Raw genomic sequence first — 21,806 nt, 5'->3', positions numbered from 1 at the left:
TGAAAAGCAGACAGATCGTTTTTGCATAGTGGAGTACTCGTATTTGCAGTTGTCTGAAATTGTGTGAATTTAATGTTTAATGTGATTCTTCAAGCTCAAGTGATTGGCATGCAATATATCTCATGCCAGTTTGACCACATCACTTAAGCTTGACGAATCACCTTATTAGAAAACTACCGTGTGAACTGAGAAAGAGAATATCCTTGTTTCATAACTGAAGAATTATTAGAGAGATCATGAACACATCACCTAATCTGTTAAAGGATACGTCGCCTGCGGGTTGATTATTGAAATTGTGTGTTTGTCGGGAGTACATAGGTACAGCGGATCGTGATTGGTCGGCTATGTCTTATCGCTGATTTATCGTGCCTTTGTCGGGTGGAATAGACGACATACTGTCGGGAACTCAAGAGGTGCCTTTAGCTTGTCGTGAATTTCACCTGACAAAGGCACAACAAAGCAGCGATAAGACTTAGCCGACCAATTACGATCCGCCATTTAACCTATGTCCGCCAGACAAGCACAAAATTCTAATAACCGGCCCGCTGATGACGTCTCAAGGCGGCAGATTTTCTCACTTTCAAATTCATTTTTCTACAATTTCCCTTATCTAGATCGGAACAAAATCATGAGAAATAATACGAACACAACTCATTAGGAACGTTCAGATGCAGAAATACAATTTTTTCATGCAAATTCTCTATTGCTTCAAATAATAGCTTATCAAGTTTTCAGTTTAATGAGTTGTACTCGCTGATGAGCTTGCTCGGAGGTTTTTAATTCTTGCATTTTTACAAGTAGAAAGTGCACTTAGTTTCGAAAAATTTTCCGAATTTATTTTAGGTCCGCGCAATTTCGCCTGAATAACCTATGAATGGACCATGGATCGTGATGGCAGAGGCGGATCCAGCAATTTGGCAACACTGGATTTCCTCCACTTTAATCTATGCTAAGTAATCGATTCTTATCGGAGCACCTGGCCCCTCCAAGTATCGATACATTTCCATACGTTCAAATGGGGAGAAAAAACAATCTTGCGAATTTGCTGGATCCGCCAATGCGTGACGGATTCAACAATCTGATTGCGGCGCACAGTGGATCGAACGAGCTAATACAAGAGGTTGGACATGAATTTTTGAGCTACAATTTCGAATTTTGTGTTAATTTTCTGACAAATTCAATTTCAAGGGGTTTATGAAATTTCAATGTCATCACACCACTAACACACTTACAATGAAGGCTTTGCTAGCGACGAAAAGCAGCGGAAAGACGAGAGCCGATGATTTTTCCAACGCGACGATTTCGACAAACCAGTCGAAAATGAAAGCTGGAAGAAGGACAACGGCCACTCGAAGAGCTTTCCGGTCCACACTCGGTGATTGTTGGCACTGGAACTTGGAGCGGGTGTATCCGATGGCTCCGAGCGTTGTATTCGCCTGAGAGAGAAATACGTACCTCATAAATTACTGAATTATACAAAGGTCTCAACGTACATTGTGCAGATAGTATGACAAAAATTCTTAGGCCTGTAGAAAACTTCTGCATGGGACCCAAGTTTAGGTCATGTGGATCTCTGAAGTTTTCGGATCGAGCATCCGAACACTTAAGGTCCAGCTGCTGAGGTTTAGATCACACATCTGAAACTTAGTGCTTACGTCTGAAATACTTCGGTTTTAACATCCGAAGAACTTCGGTTCTCACATCCGAAAAACTTCGGTTCTCACATCTGAAGTACTTCAGATGTAAGAACTGTAGTTTCAGATGAGTGATCCGAACTTCGACAGCTAGACCTTAAGTGTTCAGATGCTCAATCTGGAAACTTCAGAGATCCATATGACCTAAACTTTGGTCCCAACGCACGTGGGATTTTTTGACAATCCGTGTAGAAAAGAAAAATGCGTGTATTCAACTTTTAAATTTTAATAAATCTCTAAATTTTATTTTTGATTATGAAAATCAATTTGTATCAACTAAATGAGAATTCTTCTAAACGTAAGCCATTGAATAACGCCTTGATAAACGCTGCATTGCTGCGTATGACGATAGCGACTTGATGCATGATACCACTAATTCATTTTACACTGGTATGGGTACATGCGTTGCATACCTCACAAAATGCAGGCGCTTATCATTAGGTAAAATCAATGAATGGGTCTCTACAGGAGGGGCTTTCGGTGTTAGTTTTCGAATTTTAAATAGATAGGGATGAGCTTGCTCACTACAGTTATGCATCAAAACCGCCAAAAATCTTTATAATTTTAAATGAATTGCCTGAAAATATCATCGATTGGAAAAAATTTACTTCTTAAAGCACAGGTCCCGAGATAATTCTACGTTAAAACTTAAAGAGCGAAGATTTTGGGTTACATTCAGTGGCGTGGCGTGAATGATCGATTATCGATATTTCCCCATTTGAAGTCATGGTAAAATATAGATTATTAAAGTGTTCGTTCCGAACACCCTGTTTATCGATCCTTTTCCATAGGTTTAAATGGCAGATCAATCGATATATCGACTTACCGTGAGGAAAATGAAGGCAGGCGCGACGAAAGACAGGAGAAGCCCACGATGAATTGACATCCAGCAAAAGTTCCGAGTCTCGTAAATCCTTCTATTTAGAATGAAGCATCCCTGAAACAAGCAACAGAGAGTTATAGAGAGAGAGAGAGTGAGTGAGAGAAGGGGAAAAAGAGAGGGAGAAGGGGGAGCTAATATCACTTTACGTACAAATGAAACTTTCCAGAGTAGCAATAAGGAAAAATCGATTAACGTTCATTAGAAAATTCGACGATTTGTATTTTCCTGTCGAGGGTACCGGCACATCTAAAATTTCTAAACGCGGGATCTGACAGCGTATTGCTTTTTTCTTTCTTCCTTTTTTCATCACTTTTCCTTTTCCGGCGGTTCGTTGTGTCTAACTGCCTATTGACAGAATTGTTCCTGAGTGCCGGTAGTTTTTAGGTATGCCACGGTGCCATAAAATATTTTTTTTTAAAACTTGTTAACCACTCATATTTGTGAGATTGGTATACGTCTAACTATGTAAAAATAATTGAACTAAATTTGGCCTAACACTACACAATTGAGCCTAATGCAGCAAATTTTGACCTAATCATACGAATATTCTAATTCTTTTCTAGAACTAAGAAACCTACTACTAACAAGTCGCTCTCATTCGTGGTTTTGGAGGTAGCGGTAGCCAGTCCTATGGGAAGTGATTAGTTATCCCAAAATCACGGAAAAAATCAATAATTTTAGACTTTTTCTCGCCCAAATGGCCGCAAAACATTCCTTAAAGCAGTTGTGTCAATACCTTTCTTTTGAGTTTTCGCGTACGAAAGTCTCCCTCCCCGTAATAAGTCACATTTAGAGTTACAAAAATTTTCAGAGATTTCCTTATTTTCAAATTTTAAACCTAATTTCTGACAATAAATTCCCTGTTTTTCAGGCCACCCATAAACCTGAGCCACAGAAAGAAAATAGGAAGAAATAAAAAAATAAAAGAAAGATTGGAGTGAAACTAATATTCGCTGCCAATTCATGGGCGAGATGGAGGTGGTCGAGTCTTGAAAAAAAACAGAATTATAGAAAGTAAACAGATCGAAGGTTATTGATAGATCTTGCCGAGTGCAGGCCACAACGTTGCCGGACCTCGGGGAAAATGCATAGTTCTCTAACGTGAAAAACGTTTGCTGCAGGAGCAGTGCGACAACTTTGACCCGACACTGGCGGGAAAATGGGAAAAGATGAATGGAGCCACCTTTCACGAAAAGCGGCTGAGATACCGCCTCTCAAAGCAACTCACCCCGCCGCACAAAGGATCGAGTCAATGGGAGAGGTCGGACAAAATTTGGAAACTTAAAAGCTCATAACTCCGTTTTTACAAAATTTTGAGGTGTTGCAAATGGTCTCATTGGTTTGCTCGTGAAATTCTCTTGAAGAATCGCCCCTCAAAATTTGAAATTTGGCAAAATAAACATAAAAAAGTGCAGTTTTAGTCGAAAATTTCGTGTTCGACCTCTCTGATTGACTCGATCCACTGTGCGCCGCAAACACCCTCGCATGCCCACATCCACTCGCACTTCAGTAATGAAAGCTCCGCATCAAATCTCAGCATGCGTTTAGTAAGTAATGGAAAAACCTTGTTTCATCGTTTTGTTTAACATAACACTTGGAATTATAAATCGAGGGAAATGTCCCGGTCTGAAATACTTCTTTCTTTTTCTGTGTTTTCTGACTTTCCCATTTGTGGCTATTTGTGGTATCTTAACTTCCCTTTTTCTCACAGGACTCAAATATAAATAAAAAAAAAAAAAAAAAAAAAAAAAAAAAAAAAAAAAAAACCAAAGGAAATAGCATCATAATTTTCAAAGTTTGGTCGTTGAGAGTTCATGCGGACCTCTATGCATTAAAAAAGTACCAGACTTTTAGAAAAAGTTTTGGTACATTTGGACGCAAATTTCACGTAATTTACTTTTACTTGAGTGGAGACGGCTCGGAAAATGTATGAAAACGACAGGGTAACGACAGGTATCTTGGTATTTCCTTTCTAAAGGTATAGGAATAAAAAGCTCAGGACTGCCACTTCGGGTTGGTATTATAAGACGCACTAGAAAAAAAAACACATTGGATCTGGAGTCCAGACTCTTGAAAACATTGACAAGAAAAAGTACTCTTGATTCAATCAGAATCTAGCTTAAATCAAGAACCAAGCCTCTTAATTTAAGCGGATTTAGTTTTGATTCAAGCAAAAATCCGATTGAATCAAGAGTATATTTTCTTGTCAATGTTTTTTAAGAGTCTGGACTCTAGATCCAATGTGGTTTTTTTTCCAGGGCAGGAGGGGGGGGGGGTTACAAAAATAGCGGAGGAAAAGGTCGGAACGCGGCAAGGCGTCGAGGATCGGGGTCACGTGGCCAAGCGTGTGAGATACCCGTGCGCCTGGCCGGGCGCAAGTGAAATAATTTACGGCGGAAATATTTCAATCAAGGAATACCGACGGGATGCCGTCGCTCGGGTCGGCGTGGCACAAAAATCATCGATAATGAAGAAAATGGAATATTGGTTTTAAGTTTCTCGCCGGCGAGCTCCGGCCGGGAAGACGCGGGTGGGCGGCCTCGCTGCCCTCCCGGGCGCAAACCGCGTATCTCACAATGAAACCCTATGAGAACATGAGCGGTTTCCGCTCAGCACGGTGGGGAGCTCCGGGGTAAGATGCCCCCGTTCTTGTCAAGTCATTGGAGAAATTCTGAGAATTTCAAGACAATGGAGTCCTTGCCAGAGCGAAGAGTTCGCGATCTCATCAACAATTCCAATAAACATTTTTTAGCGTGCGAAAGATGTGATGGACCATCGTCGATGGTGCTAATGGTTTTTTCTGGGGAAAACTTTCGAGCCCATGCACAAGTTTTAAGGAGAGACCGCAGTAAGGTGCTTGCAAGATTCAGGGATTTGCAATCCATTAAATTGGATCCAGTCATATAGGTAAGATGCCAGTTGGCAGGTGTTAAGCAAACAGTCATGTCTGAATTGGACTTTTTTCAGAAGGACTGATCTGTATGGTGGAAGAATTTAGGTGAAATAGGCGCATAGAAGTTGGGTCTGGAGAAATTCTATACAAGAAGTTTTGCACAATAATGCAACGGAAGATAAATCTTGATGAACGCTTTAAGTAACTTGAGCAGATAGCACGATTTCCCTCTACATCTCTACAGATGGTCACAGCATTTCTGAACTGTGATCGCGCGGGAAAATTGCAGTTAGCAAAAGGATCATATGTACAGAAGGATTGAAAACACTGCAGTGGGTATGAAGTTTAGTAGGCCTTAGGTGGTTTTAGTGAGTACTCTCCATGTCTGGCATCCGCCCTCCCGTTGGCCCTTCGAATATTTCGTTTGCATACCTATCTAACTTAAAGACATCAGGGGCCGAATTTTGTTGGTCCTTCCACCGTACTTAAATATACTTAGGACGGGGCTCGACTGCACTTAAGTCCGGCTTAATTTAGCGATTCTGATTGGCCGATGGTGCGGTTTGAATTCATCGATGGATGTTGCACTCCGTGTGAAAAAGCCGATAAAATTCGGCCCCAGATGTAACCTATCCCACATATGTCTTTTTTCAAAACTTTCTACGTGGATACGACTTACTTACTTAAGGCTATCCATTTTGCAGTATGGAGCCATGTATGACGTCCCAAGCAGCAGTGATCGCGATAAGTTGCAATTGATCGTAAGAATATATCGCGATTTTATCGACGTCGATGAATTGCAATAATATCGAATAAAAATTGCGAGAAATTGCAATTGAATTGCATAAATTTGCGGTAAAATCGCAATTTCATCGACGGGATTCATCGCAATGTCGTGGAAAACAAATCGTGATAAATCATGATACAATTTCGACAAGATTCATCGCTCATTCATCGATGTTGATGATCCTAGCGATTTTTTCGCCAAGAAATCGTAAAAAAATCGCAACTAAATTTCGAAATATCGCAATTATTCCGTTGAAAATTTCTATTATTGGGTTACACCGTACACGGTAATCACTCATACTCAGAAAGGCCACTGAGAACGTTCCCACGAGAGCTTTTTCCGTTCCCGGCACTTAACTCTCCCGAGAAACTTTGATCCCTATTAACGCCGTCCAGTAATTCTGCCGTGACGCAAAATCGCCGTAAACGCCATTTCACATTTTTTGGAAACAATGTATCATAGCAGGAAAACTTGTGTGCCTTGGGACAATGTTTTTACAGACTTCTTTTGCAAATGCTATCAAGAACTTATCTTGAAAATTTGAGGTGATTGGGTGAAACAGTTTTTATTTTATAAAGTGTTAAGTTCCAAGAAACGATGGAAAATCTTGATGGATTTACGGCGTTCTTGCTTAGCACGGTAGAATTCTAGAATACCGTTGTGAATAGAGTATGGACAGCTAGCCTCGTGTAGACCTATTAATTAGGAACCAAATATGAGTTTGGCCTTTGACTTAGGATCCAAGAGAGGTTATGTCCGCCGTGATTATTGTTCTTTCCTTATCCATAACGAGGGTCTCAAAGATCGTGGCTGAAATCACTGGCTGTGCTTTTTATTTTTTCATCCGGCAACGGACCCGAGAGCAATGCTTCGGGTTGGTGCTAAGTGACAGAATAAAGTATTGATTGATGAGTCATTGGGCTGGTGTCTTCTCTCCTCTTCCGTGCGCTGCCGTACAACAAAAGCTGTCGCCGAAACAATGAAATTACCGGTAATTTATTAACGGAGCTTCCTCTTTCCCGCGCTCGAGGCGGGTTCCCGAAGACTTCCGCGAAAAACGGCAGATTTTTCGCCGCGGAGCGAAACGAAATCAACCCAGGCTCGTCGCAAAGGAAATGAAAAAGAGAGATTTTAAAATTTCTCCGACTTTCCTACTCTTTCCTCGGGGAAAAGCAGTCTCGTTACGGCTTTTGAAAGCTTCTGAGATGACTTCCCTCGCTTAGAAAGAATAACTAATTAGAGGTGAACGTTATTTTAAATCGAAATGTCATTTTTGTAGACTCTTCGTAACACTATTTTTTTTTTATTTTTTTTTTTTTATTGTTTGAAAAATGTACGACTAGCCCCTTACGGAGCTATTAATTACCAATAGTTTTAAGTAGCACTAATTAAGAGAATAATTCATCATATTGCATTCAACGTATGCAGCGTAAGCAGCACTCAAAATCAATACATCGACTCCACTCTCCGTAGGTCGCGGTCGAGCCAATGTAAAACGCCTTCAAATGCGTGTGATACTGTGCAACACACCGAAGTTGATATAGTTGTATTCTTAGGTTCGAACCTAACTCAAACGAATTTCTCTGCTGTATAAGACGGGTCAACCTGTTAACGGCTGTATTTCAAATTATAAATTGCATATTTTATGCCCATTATTGCCCGTAACAAAAATTTAAGCCTGAATTGATTTGAAAAGATAGAATTATCATCATTAATAATGTGGCTATCGAAAGAGGCTCGCCTGAATGGAAACCTGTTTTTGAAACTTGCTTAGTTTTTCAGCGCTTTCATTGTATACAGGGGGTATTTTTTGACAAGAAACTAAAGTTTGCAGTCAAGTTTTCAAAAATCGAAAATCCAAGATGCCCGAAAGTGGCTCAATATGCTATTTCGGCTCCTGGTCGATCGATTTTGGTGAATCTTGGCACCGAGTGATACTTTTTGACGGGGAATCCAACTTTTTTGCGGCACAACACTGGTAAAAAAACCTCTTGGACCAATGCCGCGGTGCATTGACTTAAGAGTGCAGTTTCTTGTCGCCGGATTTAAGAGTCTTGAACACTTGTTTCAAGCGTATTTTGCAGTGATTCAATTCAAAATCCGCTTGAAACAATGCAAAATCCGCTTGAAACAAGAGTTCAAGACTCTTAAATCCGGCGACAAGAAACTGCACTATTGAACCAAAAGGTTTTTTTTACAAGTGAAGGCACGAACACGAGATGACGCGATCAGATGATCGAGATGGCGAGGCGTGAATGATCGATTATCGATATTTCTGCATTCGAAGCTGTGGTAAAGAATCGATCATTAAGATGTTCGCTACGAACATCCTGTCTATCGATCCTTTCCCATAGGTTTAAATGGCAAATCAGTCGATATGTCGCACGGCACGCCACGCTACTGGATGCGATGCGACGATCGAGCTAAGTTCTTGGCAATGCTTTTCTACAACGAATGGAAATAGCATTCATCCGGATCGTTTTACACGCATAAGCCTGATAATTCGTCTAAACTCTCTTTTTTTCCTCCTTTTTCTTCATCTCATTTTCTTTGTTTCTCTCTTTCCTTATGTCGTCTACTTGTTCTCTTTTCATATGCGATTGTTTCAATTCATTGTTATCGTGGATCATACATCCGCACGAGGAACCCGCAAAATTGTCTACCAGAAACGTCTCTGATCAACAGTTGGACATATTATAATTTAACAAATCATTGCTGATTATAAGTTTCCGCAAATTGCACTATTTGGCGACGCTGCAACGACACGCTTCCCAAACGACTTTCGTTCACCCGAATTTCTAGATTTACTATCGTCAGCGTTATTATCCATGCAACGCTGACATCCCTTGAGCACGAGCAAATGCAGCCAGGCATTGTGATTAAGAAAACCGGAGCGCCTGCAATTGCTTGTGTCTGCAACACGGACATCCTTTGAACACAAAAGGCCTTCTACTTTTTCCTCCAGGGATTGTGAAACATATTGCTTCACTTCATTGTATTTGCGTGTCATCAATGCACAAAAAAAGGCAATTCAAGTTCAAATACCTAATAAAATTGAAAAAAAAAATGGACGAAAAAATAATAAAACAATGATATAAATAAAATTAAGGTTAAAATTGCGAATTCAATAATCTGATTTTGTTGGCAATCTTCTATTTTACAGTCTCTCAATTTCCATTTCATTTCTCTCAATACGCACACATCATATCGTATTAAGAATTCATTCTTGATATCTTTCGTATGCAACAGCGTTGACAAATAGTGCTATTTGCGGATATGTTATGGCGAGAAAAAGCAGAATGAATCCTCGCGCAATTTTTCGGAAATTTTATCGGTATAAACTGTGCGAGGAAACGATATCGTTACCTCCCGCCGCCATTCTATTTTTTTACGGAGAGAAACTGAGAAAAATAGATTTGAAGTCTTTTCTCCATAAGGCTAAATGTAGAAAAAAAAACTTTAACCCCTCTTAACACTGACTAATTTTCTTTTCTCGACTTTAAATTTTTGAAAGGAGAATATATACGACTAGTAGAACTCAAAAACACCCTTAACTCCATTTTTTTTAAAAAAAAAATGGGGGGAGGGGTGGTTCCTTTTTGATGAACTACGTTCAATCGTTCAACGGAGTTGTCCGAGACTTTCACTGAATTTTCTTTGTGCTGCCGCTAAAATTCAGTGAAATGTTCCAACAGATTCAACCAACAATTTCTCTGTAAACAAATAAAATAGCGACGGAAATATTGAAACGTCACATGGCACTTGTGATACTTTGGCTGGAAGGTGATGTTATGCATCTGCAGGCCGATTATTGAAATTGATAGACAAAGCTACAGACAAAGAATACAAAAGAGATATGGAGAGATCTCATTGGTGAAAGCGGGTGGGTGCAATGGACGAAGGAGGTAAAAGATGGACTAACTAACGGCACCACACAAGAGACCCGATAGTAATTCCACCATTTTCTCCCTCAGTCTATAGGAACCACCATTTCAACCAAATGGATAGCTCACCTCCCCCTATTTCTTCTTTGTCTATAGCTTTGTCTATCAATTTCAACAAGCGGCCCGCAGCTTTTAATACACTACCCAGATGGAATAATTTTTTCGAACACCGCTCGATTTTCCGAATCGGGGCGAGGTCCAATTGGCAACCGAGGGGTTTAACCGCGGCTTGATGACATTTCCGCGAGCCCAAACATTTACGATTAATAAAAGTTTCTGCGGGGCCGCGAGGATTTTTGCCCCTGTTTTTCTTTTCGCCTTCTTTCGGTTGCAGTCGACGCGACCCCTGTCGCATCGGAAGCCGGGAACGAGCATAAAAGTTAGGACTGTTATCTGAGACACAATTACAGTAATTGTCACTTAAGCGCCCTATGCTCTCCGCTCGCTTCGCTCCTCGTAGAGGTTTTTATCCTGTTGTCGGTTGGTCCACTCGTGGGTGGTTTCGTCACAACCTCCGACTGTTTTATAAACAAGGGTTCTTTGAACAATGGAGTTCCATGCAATGGTCGGGAATTTTCGATTTAAGTAACTGACTCTAAGTGAGATTCTGCGATATACATGGTAGGCAAATTTTCGCTATTGAATATCGATGGTGCGCACTGAAAAAAAATTCTCGGCGTTTTTACCAAGGTCCGTTGGTACCTTTACCATCTCAATTTTTTTACCAATTATTGGTAATTTTACCAAGACAGACTGGTAAGCTTACCTAAAAACCGGTATTTTTACTGTTTTTTCAGGTCAGAATACCACTTTTGTTGGTAATCAATTCCTGGTAACATTGCCATTTTATCTCGGTAATTCTACCACAGTCGATAAAAAATATTGGCGTTTTTACCAAGGTCTAGTAAAATTACCGATTCCATAAGTGGTAATTTTACCATGAAAAAACTGGGATCAAATAGAACCCTGAATTCTTGGTAATTTTGCCCTTTTCTTAGTAAATACACCGATATTTTTTTTTTTAGTGTGAAACTTCCATACCACTTATCTCGGTTTGCGACGTTGTAGACTTCCTGTCATACTTTATTTTTTAAATGAAGAAATACTCAAAGTTAATTCTTTAAAATTTCCGCGATTTTTCTTCTCTGTCCGAGGTAAACTCTGAAAAATTTTCGAGGAATGATGTGTATTTTTTCGCCTTTAAGCAAAGAAAATGTGAGGGGAGATTTTTAAAATCCGTAAACGAGATACGTGGTTTAGGAGTTTCATCGTCGAAAATGATTCTTTTTGTGCACAGAAATTGCTGAGAAATACCGATGTTTGAGGCTTTTTTTTTTTTTTTTTTGCCTGATAATAGCGTTTTTTTACTTTGAAAAACTTAATGCTCCTGACTGGATGTTTTCAATTCTCGAATCTTGAAGCTAAACAATTCGATAATATCAGACGGGACTATCAGACAAAGTTGAATTCGATGAAGGAAACGACGAGGGCTGAAACAAAGCGCACCAAACAACGATTTGGCACAGTTGGGATGAAAGTTCTGAGAAAGATAGCAAGTTTTACACTTCGACATCGGCAGACCAGCAAGTCCATCAGATATGCTTGTGGTGAGCAAGATGTTGTCAAATGGACTAGTGTCAGAAGAAGGTTGTGGTGCATCGGAGCATTTTGACCGAAATGGATGAAGAGAGAGACTAGCGAAAGTTTGCACGACTGGGGATAGATCATCTGAACGACCGCCTGAGAGATGGACACAAAGCTGGCTCTCTTATCCTGGGGCGATGATTGAATGTTTTATTCCTGCTTTTAGTCATTTGACAAGTCCTTTGTATTTACCGATTTTTGTTTTTTATGACACTTACGATTTAATAGGCTTTATGGTCATTAAAAGCATTAGGTACCAAATGGCCTGTTGCTCGGAGGAGAAGGAGAAAGAGGAGAAGAAGAAGAGGAAGAAGAAAAAGAAGAAGAAGAAAAAGAAGAAGAAGAAGAAGAAGAAGAAGAAGAAGAAGAGGAATAAATGAGCAGGCATCGAATATGATATCAAAGGAATCAAAATGATCAAATCATATCACCCCATGATAGTTTTATTTAAAATCAGCTTCATTCTTCAAAAATGTTCAACCCTAAGACCGTATTCATGCGTAACGTCATTATGAGAGCGTCTTTTCTGTGCTAAGTGAAATTCTCTCGGCTGAGTAAAGCTGCAAACTCATTGGCAGAGTTGCCAGACTGTGTGGAGGCACCAACGGCCAACAGGTAATTTTTAGCCCTCAGCAATGGCAATCCTGCTCGTGTTTTGAGCCGCATGGATGCTTTAGTTATCACCTCACAGCGGATATAGTATTTTTGACACATGCGATGTCTACTTATTCTCGATGAGAGCGTTAAATGCGATATATAATAGGTCAATGCAATTTCTGTTTTTACATTATTTGATTTATTTACAGTTTTATTAAGTGTCCTCGGGAAGCTATAGCTCAACCGAATGAGAGAGAGAGCACCGGCATTTGACCTTTCTCTCACAAGCGCTGAATATTCAACGGACGACTGTTCATTCACCCTCGCTCAAAAACCCTTCAGGGGAGGATCAATGAATGCCGGGCAGACTGCCAGAGCTGCAGCAAAGTCGGCCAACGCGAGCAGTTTTCGGGGGCGAAAATTGGCAACCAACGGAACCGCGGGAGCCGAGCTCGAAAGAAGGAAGGCAAAAATTAATTATTACACTCTCCATTTTTAAAGCTTTTGCGCCCGAGACCCGGAGAGATCTGCGATCCGACTTTGATGCCGTGATACCGATCGAGGCGCGGGGAGGGAGGAGGGATGCTACGCTGATGCGGATTTAAGGAGCAAAGCGCGAATATAAATTGTAATCAATTGGTGAATGTAAATAGTCGCGTGGATTTGGAGGAAATTGAAAGCTGGGAGCAGCGAGCGAACCTTCGACCCGGCTCGTAAAAAGCTCGAGCTGAGCTTAAAGCTCCGTCTTGCGAGGCGAAGATTAAGCGGTAACCTAACAGAATGTTTTATTATATTCCGTAGGAGCGCTCCGAGCGTGGGTGCGCTGCCGGCTCTTAAAGTTCATTGAATCCCCTTTTCTCCTTCTTTCCCTTGATGGGAGCCTTCGTGATGACGTAACAACAGACTTGCATGCAACGGGCAGGCGACCTTGGTAATTCCACTACCTCCTCCCACTCGGAAGATCCGTGTGCTCCAGGTCCATTTAACGGAGAGAAAAGAGAGAGGACGAAGACGGAAAAGAATCAGGAGAGGAGAGAGGAGGCGAGATAAATCGGAACTAACTACGCTTGGAACATAGTATTTTGAATTATTGACGTAGTGGCCTGGTTACACGATCAAATTCCCGTCAAATTCCGATCAAAATGATGTCCAAGATGGCGGTCGAGAGGTATCTAGATTGATGAGTAAAATTAATTAAAACAGCGTGTTGATTGAAATAAGCATGAAATAAGCACGGTTGTGTGGAAATCAGATGAAGGATGAGCTCCACAGTTCCATCATCCACCATCAAATTTTTGCAGGCCGCAGAAATTTGATGGAGGATGGTGCGCACCAGTCACCATTTGATCGGAATTTGACGGGAATTTGATCGTGTAACCAGGTCATATAAGTGCACGTTTGAAAACAGTTGTTGAATTCTTATTCTTCAGAATTTTCTCGAAGGTGATTTTATAGATGATTTCATCGATACACGGATGGCTTCATCGAGGACTCACCGATGACTTCATCGAGGACTCCTGGCGACATTCCCTATTTAAACACATGTATTTTAGCATATTCGGTTATTTTGTCTAATATCCTCCAATAATTGTTTAGTTTAGAAACCAAGGATATTCTCGTACTCAGCTCTCTCAAAAGTTCCATTTTAGACATGGAATTCACCAGATTTCAGACACCTGCAAATTCTCGATTGCTCTCCTTAAAGCTGCGATCAACTGGACTACATTTTGTACTTCGAAACTAAAATTTCTGCACCGAAAAAAAAGTGAAGTTGATTTAACATTCTGAATGTAAAAAAAGTGAGCAAAAACTCACAAAATGCTGAATCACCCGTCATGGCAGTTACTTTTACATCTTAACATATATAGATAAAGTAACTTCTACAGCGGTTAATTATTCAGCGTTTTGTGAGTTCTTACAAAATTTTTTTACATACAGAATGTTAAATCAACTTCACTTTTTTTTCGGTGTGTCTAAATCATGTGAATCGCCCACCTGCAAAGGGAAACTAACGGCACGAACGCTGTTTTTAAAATAAGCCTGGGACAGCATTTGTTCACAGCAAAACGAATTTCAACTGTTGATCACTCAACACGTAGGTAGTGCACCGAGAAACAACCACAGGTTATCGAACCAAAATCTCGGGCATCCAAAGCCAAGCGTGGACCCAGCGAATCATTAACCACACTCGAAAAAGGTCCCGAGGTTGGGTTTTGGGAATCACATCACGTTGATGAGTTAAGTACATTTAATGAGACTTCGTGTGGACATTCGGGAGGGAGGCAAGAATGGGGAGTGCTCATTGGGGAGGCTTACGCTCCAAGAAGCCAGGGCAATAGTCAATAAGGAGGAAACTCTAAACCCTACTAACGTCCCATCTTCATCTTTATTCTAGGCCCATTCATATTTTCGCTTCAAATGAACACGGGACCTCGAGCCATGTTGCTTGTTTTCCTTCGGTAATCAGAATTTTTCATCTTCCTGAGAATTACGTTTGTAATGCGTCATAACGACGTTGAAAATGTAAAAACGCGAATCTCGGTTTGCTACGCTGCGGACTACCGAACGTAATTTACTTTATTTTAAACCGAAAAATACCTAACGTCATTTCTTGAAAACTCTCTCTGAATTTTTTTTCTCTGCGTGAAGAATATTTTACAAAAATTTCAAGCAATAGTTTGGATTTAGTCTCATTTGATAAAAGAAAATAGGATCACAGATTTTGAAACGCCAAAAATTAGATTCGCGTTTTGCAGTTTTGCCGTTTGTAGATAAGAGAATTTGTGCGTAGTCAAAATTCCACTGTGTTAAGGAAAAATAGCGTGAAAAATTTCGGACGTTACTATACTTCCCTTTATGAAAACCTTTCTTGGAAACTATAGAAACTGAGTGAAGTTTCTTAGAGAGGAAAATAATCGTGTTAAAGCAAATTTTTTTGCGGTGAGTTAATGAAGGAAGGCACTTGTTCCGATGGCTCAGTTTTGAGTTTTTCATTACTGAAGTCAATCCTCTCGTGTTGGGTCATACGTTCGTATTCATAATTTGCCAAAGGATAAATATTTTATCTCGAGAAATTTTGCAATGTTGGAAGCAGTGGCGTGGCGTGCTTTGCGATGTATCGATTTTTGTGCCATTTAAACCTATGGAAAAGGATCGATAAACAGGGTGTTCGCTGCGAACACCTTAGTAATCGATTCTTTCTATAGGTTTAAATGGCACAACAATCGATACATCGCAATTCACGCCACGCCACTGGTTGGAGGGTTCAAACGTCGTTTCTTTCCAGCAAGGCAGCGCAAGGACCGTGCGTTTACTTTTCCGCTACTTAGAGGTTAAGTTGGTGGCTGTCAGATTATAGGAGTATTCACACTGGCAGCCCACTTCCCGGAGGGACCTGAATAAGATTCCGCTCCGCAGTTCGACGACATGGCCTTTTATCTGTTTAAATACTCCGTAAGAGCCTTTGCGAGAACCTCGGATCCAGCGGAAGGCACGTACGCATCCCCGGGCAAAGTTGTCGGCTTCTAGTAAGAATTTCCTCGTTTTTACATAGGTACAAGAAATACACGGCGAAGGATAGACCATGTAAAACTTGTATCTCCATATGATAGGATATAAAAATTCATTTTGTTGATTCCGGTCGACTCATTGGCGGATCCAGCAAATTTGGCAACATTGTCTTTTCGCCATTTAAACCTATTGAGATGTATCGATTCTTGGAGGGGCCAGAAGCTCCGATAAGAATCGATTCTTTTATATAGGTTTAAATGGAGAAAATCCGGTGTTGCCAAATTCCTGGATCCGCCTCTGGGTCGACTTTGGTTTCATGGGCGAATGGGACGATTGAATGAACTGAACGGAAAAAGCTGATTTTGCAATTATATTTTCAATGTGGCCACTAGTGTATTCTTGATAAGAAGGCACCTATTCTGCCGTGATGGCGAAGAGAGCAGTAAGTGTCAAATTTTCGAAATCGAGTTTATTTCAAAATTCTTCTAATCTCTTTTAGATGAAATCACTGAAATACTTCGCTAAAACAGTAAAATTCATCTCAATTTTATAAAGACGAGACATACAAGAAAGCCGTAAGTGCGCAAAAAATGACGTAGTTTCGGGCAAGACAGCAGTAAGTGACATTATTTCTCCGGAGAGCCTATGAAAACAGTATGCTTCCAAGTAAAGTGCCGTCTTCTTCTGCCAATTTCTAACCTGAAAATGTGTTTGTTGCGTGTCCAAAACGCAACCACGAAAGCTTGCAGAAGACAGCACTCAAGGCCGAATTTACATATACTTCCTTGCCGCCCATGGGCCGCCTGTATTTTGCCGCCCCCTCCTCATTCGGTTTGAAACATCAGTAAATAAAAACCATCAAGTGAACGTGCCGGTGAGGGAGGGGTGCATAAGTTGCGTTTACTCGTGTTGAACACATTTTTTGCGAAAGCCCTGTCTACACTACTAGAAAAAGTTCACAGAACTGCGCGAAAGTTAAGTTTCGTAAACCTATCTTTGTGTGGACAAGGCCTTCCATTCGTAAGAAATGAACGTAAAAATTATGCGAGAACAAACATAAATGTGGTTTAATAATTTTAACTTCCGTCACCACGCCGCGTTGACCGCACTGTGTTTGGCGCAATGCGTGAAGTATTCCTACAGTCTTGTTGGCGCTGTGCGTTTCACGCCGACCGCCGCTGAACGCACTGCGTGTGACGCAATGCGTGAAGTATTCATGCAGTCTTGTAGGCGTTAATAAGTGGACATGCCTACCGCCGCGCCGAGGGCTTCTCCTTTTCATATTAAGCCATCGTAATCCTTGCTCTCTGCGCCACGCCGTTCCAGGCCGAATTGCGTGTTTGATTTCTCTCTGAACTCGACAAATTAAAGGTGCTGTCTCTTGTATCACCGAAAGACGACAAAATTAGAAATGAATGTACTCTCACGGAATGAGACATTTTGTCGCCTTTTCTTGTTTGTAATTGTATTACTGAATCCGATTATTTTTAATACCTACATTTTTCCACTCACTGCTCTCTTTGCTATCACGGCAGTATTATTGATTCTTGACCCTGAGGTATTGACGTCCTCGGGATCACTTGAGGCGTATTTTGAGATTGCCTATACCGCTGAAAACTATGTAGCATGCCGATGCTATTGGGACAGAGTCCGATACGGCGGGAGGAAAAATGTTTTGAGAAGTAATTTTCAGGATGAATAAAGCATCAGGGAGAAAAAGTTTCCCTCAAGTTTAATTAAATAAGTCGGTTATGCTAATTTGCAAAGTTCTCACGCGGCGGCGGCGGCGGCGGCATGCCGGAGAAAAATTAAAGAAGCTTCCGAGCCGCGAAAAAGTTTCTGGAAAGTCATTTAGATGTATTATTCCCTTGATCAGACCCAAGAATTTGACGGATAAGGTCTCTTTCATCACGCCTTAAGTCGGGGATCGAGGGTCTCTGCTTCCGTGCAGTCAATCACATACCTCCATTTTGCCCTTTTGTTTTTACTTCTCCGATGACGCTCATCGGAACAATGCAACTCATCGTCTTTTTGGGTCTCTACGAGGTGAATCGGTAATTGAAATGGATATAAATGCACGTCAATTCCAACGTTTCGAAGCCTCTGCTATTGGTTTATTTTTTGGGGGAAAAACAAGATATCATTTTTGCGGGGGATTTTTCTTGGGAATTAAAATATTCATTTGTTTCGGTGATGGCACACTGAAAAAAAAAAAATGTGTAGAATTTATCATTCCTTCACGCTGTATTTCACACAGCGCACAGTGAATCGAGCCAATCAAAGAAGTTGGACATGAAATTTTTGACCTTTACCTGCTGCAAATTTCGATGTTTATTTCGTCTTATTTCAAATTTAAAGGGGTGCTTCTAGAAGAAAATTTCACGAGAAATTCAATGGAATCACTTTTAGAACCTCAAATTTTTTATAAACCGAGTTATAATCTTTTAAAGTTTCCAAATTGTGTACGAATTCTACCATTGACTCAGTCCGGTGTGCAGCGTGAAGGAATGGTAAATTCCACCGATCTTCAAGTCGATTCTGCCAGAGGAATAGTTACATGTACCACTTTATAACGTTTACCTTTCTTCTGGCAGAATTGATTCTGAATTGACGCTGTGTGAAATGTAGCGTGATGGAATGGTAAATATTACCAATCTTTTTTTTTCAGTGTAAAAAAATATTCGTGTTCTTGCGTTATTTTCGATGGATGTTGGAGGAGAACTACAGACTAGCCAAAAGTTTTGGCTAAATGCCAAAAGCTTCGATTATTTTCTACACAACTTGTGTTGATTTTGACACCCAAAACATTGAAATTTTTGGTTGAATGTGTTATAAAATTTCACTGAATTTTATCGGCAGCACAAAGAAAATTCAGTGGAATTTTCGGATAGCTTTGTTGAACAATTTCTCTGTAAAAAATAAAATGGCGGCGGAAATTTTTAAACGTCGTATGGCGCTTGTGATACTTCGGCCGGAAGGTGACGAAATCTATTATTGAATATTGAGTCATTATCTTCAACGCATTCTGATTGGAATATTCCGATACTAATTGAATGCTCGATATCTGAAACAGTCCGCAGAGGAAAACCGGAACATTGAAGAGGAAACGTGGGTACTCACCAGTACGTAAAAAAGCGGAAGACACCATGCGGCAATAGCGTGGCGCAATTTGACGGATATCCTGAGACAAACATGAGCGCAGTTGACGAGGAGCCAAATGCCTGCAGTCATATGCAAATAGTGGAGCGCCAGTGCGACCCGCGCGCATTGTCCGGCGGTACTTGTTGCCTGAAACAATCAATCGCCGATCCAATATCATTTCCTTGTCCCTCATTTACATGTCACACAAGCTAAATAGCTCAAAGAGCCAGCATCAAAGTCCGTCGTGTCGACAGTGTCGAGTGTTTACCCGTTCATGAAGGTACCCCACAACGCAATTCTCTGCCCTAGGCTCTGGGGGCGAACCGTGTTGACGTAGCACTAGGCCCAGGCTCCAGATTCTGGGGTCAAGGCTCGGTGTGAAAGTCTGAGCCCGCAGATCAGGGTTGCACGGGTGAAATGAGAAATATGAAATATGAGAATTTCCGTGAAATGTTTTATGAAATTTCACGAAATTGTGAAAAATATGAAACATATGAAACACATTTTTAGGGGCTGGGTATGCAACAAGCACAAAAAACACTAAAAAAGCAAAAACTAGTCGCCTTACATTTATATATGCTTTTAATCTCGAAAAATATGTTAAATTATTTTCATATTTTTCGGAAATTTCATGAAATATTTCACATGAAATTTCAAGATTTTATTTTTCATGAAAAATTGCAACCTTGCCGCAGATGTAAGATTTCAGGATGGTTATTTTTGAATTTCGTAAGTTTTAACACAATGAAAGTGTTGAATTTGCGATTTTGATAAATTTCATTTGATTTTATTTTCCTTAATCAATTTTCTAATTCGTAGCTAGATGACCAATTGAAATGACCAATAAACTTGTTTTAATAAGGCACCACTTTTTTCCATTATCGTCATTTGATTGGTCTTGCAGTTTTTCTTCTTCTTTTTTCAGCGAAAACTGTCCGGAAAAATGGAGATTTTGCCAGTATTGAGATGACTATTAAAAATATCGAAATTTCATTTGTGGGAGCTGGTAAGAGATATAAAAAAATTTGGCCAACTCGAACAGTTTCGGCAAAATTAACAACTCAAAATCTAAAAACTTTACAAATATTTTCTTTGGTATGTTTCACTTTTTTTGTATCGAAAAAACATTGTGTTTCCTTGAAGGGACCTAATTACAAAGCTATACTGTTAAATTTAAGTGACAGCTCGTTAAAATGTCCGTTTAGTGATGTTGTGTTGAAAATCTCGAGTTACAATGAGTTACTCCCTCAGTTACAATGTCAACCAGACAAGGCTTTCCCCAGGAAATAAGCAGATTAACTCTGAGTAAGACTATCGGTCCGTTGAGTTTTGGACGTCACTGGAATGAAGTTCGGATGATTATAAACTTTGCTCTCAACGTTTGGAAAAAGAAGAAATAAACACGAAGTGAAGTAACCGACATGCCTACTTGTAGTAGGAAAAGCGCATACAGGGTTTTCTCCCCCACTACACATAGCTTCTTTGATATAAGGCCAATTCGAAGCTCAGCACTCAATGATGCCAAATCACTATTACACGATGGTTAAAATTTCGATTTTAAAACAACAAAACTTTGAGTAACACGGCCCACAAAAATTTTCCATTTTGTAAACATATATTTTTTTGGGTTGTAGTAACGGAACTTCGATATAGCACCGAGGGTTCAGTACTTGGGCCTCCCTTGGCAGAAAACGTGTAGGATGCCCTGCCGAATCTTAGATGAATGGTACCCACAACAGAAAATTCGGAGGTGTAATACAAGATTATAATGAATGATGTATTGAAAGTTAGGTTAAGTATGAAATCGTAAGGGGAGGAAGACTTTCGCCTCGCGTTATTTTTGTCACGTTAAAGTAACATCAAAGATATAAATCATCAGAATTTTTGAAGAAGTTAGACAACGGAAACCTTGTTACAATACCGTTACCCTCTTTTCCGATCATATTTTCTAAGTGGCGTCGTCTGTTTGCGGATAACGAGAGACAGCTCGGAATATTTTCCTCCCACTCTAAGTAAGATGACAAGTACACCGCCGCATTTCTTTTTCGAATTCTAAATGCAACCGCTTGGAAATTGTTTTGTCATAAACAAATACCTACTTAATTCACAGGGAAGAAAAATGGTTCCTTTGTCTCCGCAATTTATGCGGAAGAAAGTGTGATCGATAGCCGCGTTCTGTGCGTTGGATTTTTGTGTGGTGTCACTTTTCGTCGTCGAATTAGAATTGCTGAGCAGTAATAAGGGCACGAAACAATTTAAGTTGAATTTCTCTCAAAAATCAAACGCAAAATGTATCATCCACGCATCAAAACGTGGAGTTTTTGTTAAAACCCTCGCCGTTGAAGAGGGGAAAAAGTATGACAAAAGAGCGCACTGTTTGAATAATTCTGCTATACTCTCTTTTCAATTAGATCGATTAGAAAATCAGCAGTATGTAATGAAAAAATTGTAAAGCTGGGAATAGTCATGATATTGGATGATATATGAGCTGTAAATGCAGATATTTATTATTTTCCAACTTCAAAAGTTTGCACAAGAGTACAAATATAAAAAGCACACTGCAAAAGTTGAAAGAAAAAACAGACTGACAGGCTTCGCCATCGATATGAATAATATCAATCGAAGTCATTAATGTGTACGAGTTGAGTTTCATAGGATTAACATCGTAGTTGCGTTTCTAATTGCAAGAGGGTAAAGAGGAAAGTTTATAAAG

At 40.2% G+C, this 21,806-nt stretch overlaps 1 protein-coding gene across 1 annotated transcript in view; it reads right to left on the bottom strand.

The window, feature by feature from the left end:
- The window catches only part of LOC109034384 (uncharacterized), a 286,237-nt gene that overhangs the window by 5,038 nt on the left and 259,393 nt on the right, over nucleotides 1-21,806 (bottom strand). The window contains exons 8-10 of the mRNA XM_019047502.2: nucleotides 19,073-19,240; nucleotides 2,521-2,631; nucleotides 1,233-1,436 (exon numbers count right to left, since the gene is read on the bottom strand). Coding sequence (XP_018903047.2) covers nucleotides 1,233-1,436; nucleotides 2,521-2,631; nucleotides 19,073-19,240 — 483 coding nt within the window. The remainder of the gene's footprint in view (nucleotides 1-1,232; nucleotides 1,437-2,520; nucleotides 2,632-19,072; nucleotides 19,241-21,806) is intronic.

This window comes from Bemisia tabaci, chromosome 4 (assembly GCF_918797505.1).
Source record: "Bemisia tabaci chromosome 4, PGI_BMITA_v3".
NCBI lineage: Eukaryota > Metazoa > Arthropoda > Insecta > Hemiptera > Aleyrodidae > Bemisia > Bemisia tabaci.
This window is presented reverse-complemented; position numbering and strand designations above follow the sequence as displayed.